This window comes from Beta vulgaris, chromosome 3, assembly GCF_026745355.1.
Source record: "Beta vulgaris subsp. vulgaris cultivar EL10 chromosome 3, EL10.2, whole genome shotgun sequence".
Lineage (NCBI taxonomy): Eukaryota > Viridiplantae > Streptophyta > Magnoliopsida > Caryophyllales > Amaranthaceae > Beta > Beta vulgaris.
The window spans coordinates 11,043,542-11,044,563 of NC_079204.1; the positions used below are offsets into that span (position 1 = coordinate 11,043,542).

Below are 1,022 nucleotides of genomic sequence, written 5' to 3' on the forward strand. Positions count from 1 at the left end.
ATTATAATCAGTGCTAGAAACTTTCTGAGGAAGTATATATAACTACAATTCTATTCTTTACAATTTGCTTCAAACGATTAACAGTAGCAGCAACAGTTGGCACTTGTTGATTCAAGTTCCATTGTAATTAACATAGTGTTAACTGTTAAGAAAAGAAAAAAGAAGCTGAAACTTCATTATAGTAATCTATCTAAACTCTATTGATTGGACTTCAAATCCTGCAGTTAAGTTTGTCAGCCTTGCACGTAGCAGCGTTCAACTGTTTGGAGAGAGCCTCACGTTGAAACGCCTTGCGAATGTTATCGATGGCACAAGAGTGCTCCTTGGCGTAGCGGTGCGACCCACAATAGATGCCGCCACACCGGCACTTGAACCCCGTCAATCCAACCCGTCTCCTGCATAACTCACACCGTGTACACGTACTAGTAGTAGTAGTACTATTTGCATCTTTCTTGTCACTGGAATCAACAACACTTTGCTGCTTGCTGTCGTTATGGGATGATTTACGCTCCATCTTGAGAAGAGTTTCCTTAAGGTAATCACGATAACATGAAGAACACATGTTTCGAAGTGACGGGCTTGCGAAGAATCCACAACCTTTAGCACAAAGTTGGGATGGATCTTGAACGTTATGCATGGTTGTCGTGAAGATTAGAGTGCTGCGAATTAAGAATAGAATCAAGATAATCGTATAACGAGTAAAACAAGCAATTATATGACTTTGGTGAGATTAAATGCTGCCAAGAAGTTGATCGAGTGAAATACAGCCAGTACCAAACAAAAAGAAACGAATCTTTGGTTGTGCGATAAGAGGTAAAACAAATGAAGCTTGATTGTTGCGTGGAGGAATTAAGTGAGGTCTTCGTCGCTTGTGGTTTGATTTGGACGGATGATGTTTGTTGTAGTATAATCCTATATTTATAGATGTTACAAATCTTAATCCTAATCTAATATGAATATCTAGTCCAAATATATATGTCAATGTGGAAAAAGGATTTGTTTCTAGAAAGTAGAACTCTAAA

General features: G+C 38.4%; 1 protein-coding gene across 1 annotated transcript; it reads right to left on the reverse strand.

The window, feature by feature from the left end:
* Positions 1–211: 211 nt before the first annotated feature.
* LOC104906321 (zinc finger A20 and AN1 domain-containing stress-associated protein 1) lies at positions 212–637 on the reverse strand. The gene has a single exon (XM_010695056.2). It carries the CDS (start codon positions 635–637, stop codon positions 212–214), a length of 426 nt encoding a protein of 141 aa, XP_010693358.2.
* Positions 638–1,022: the final 385 nt, after the last annotated feature.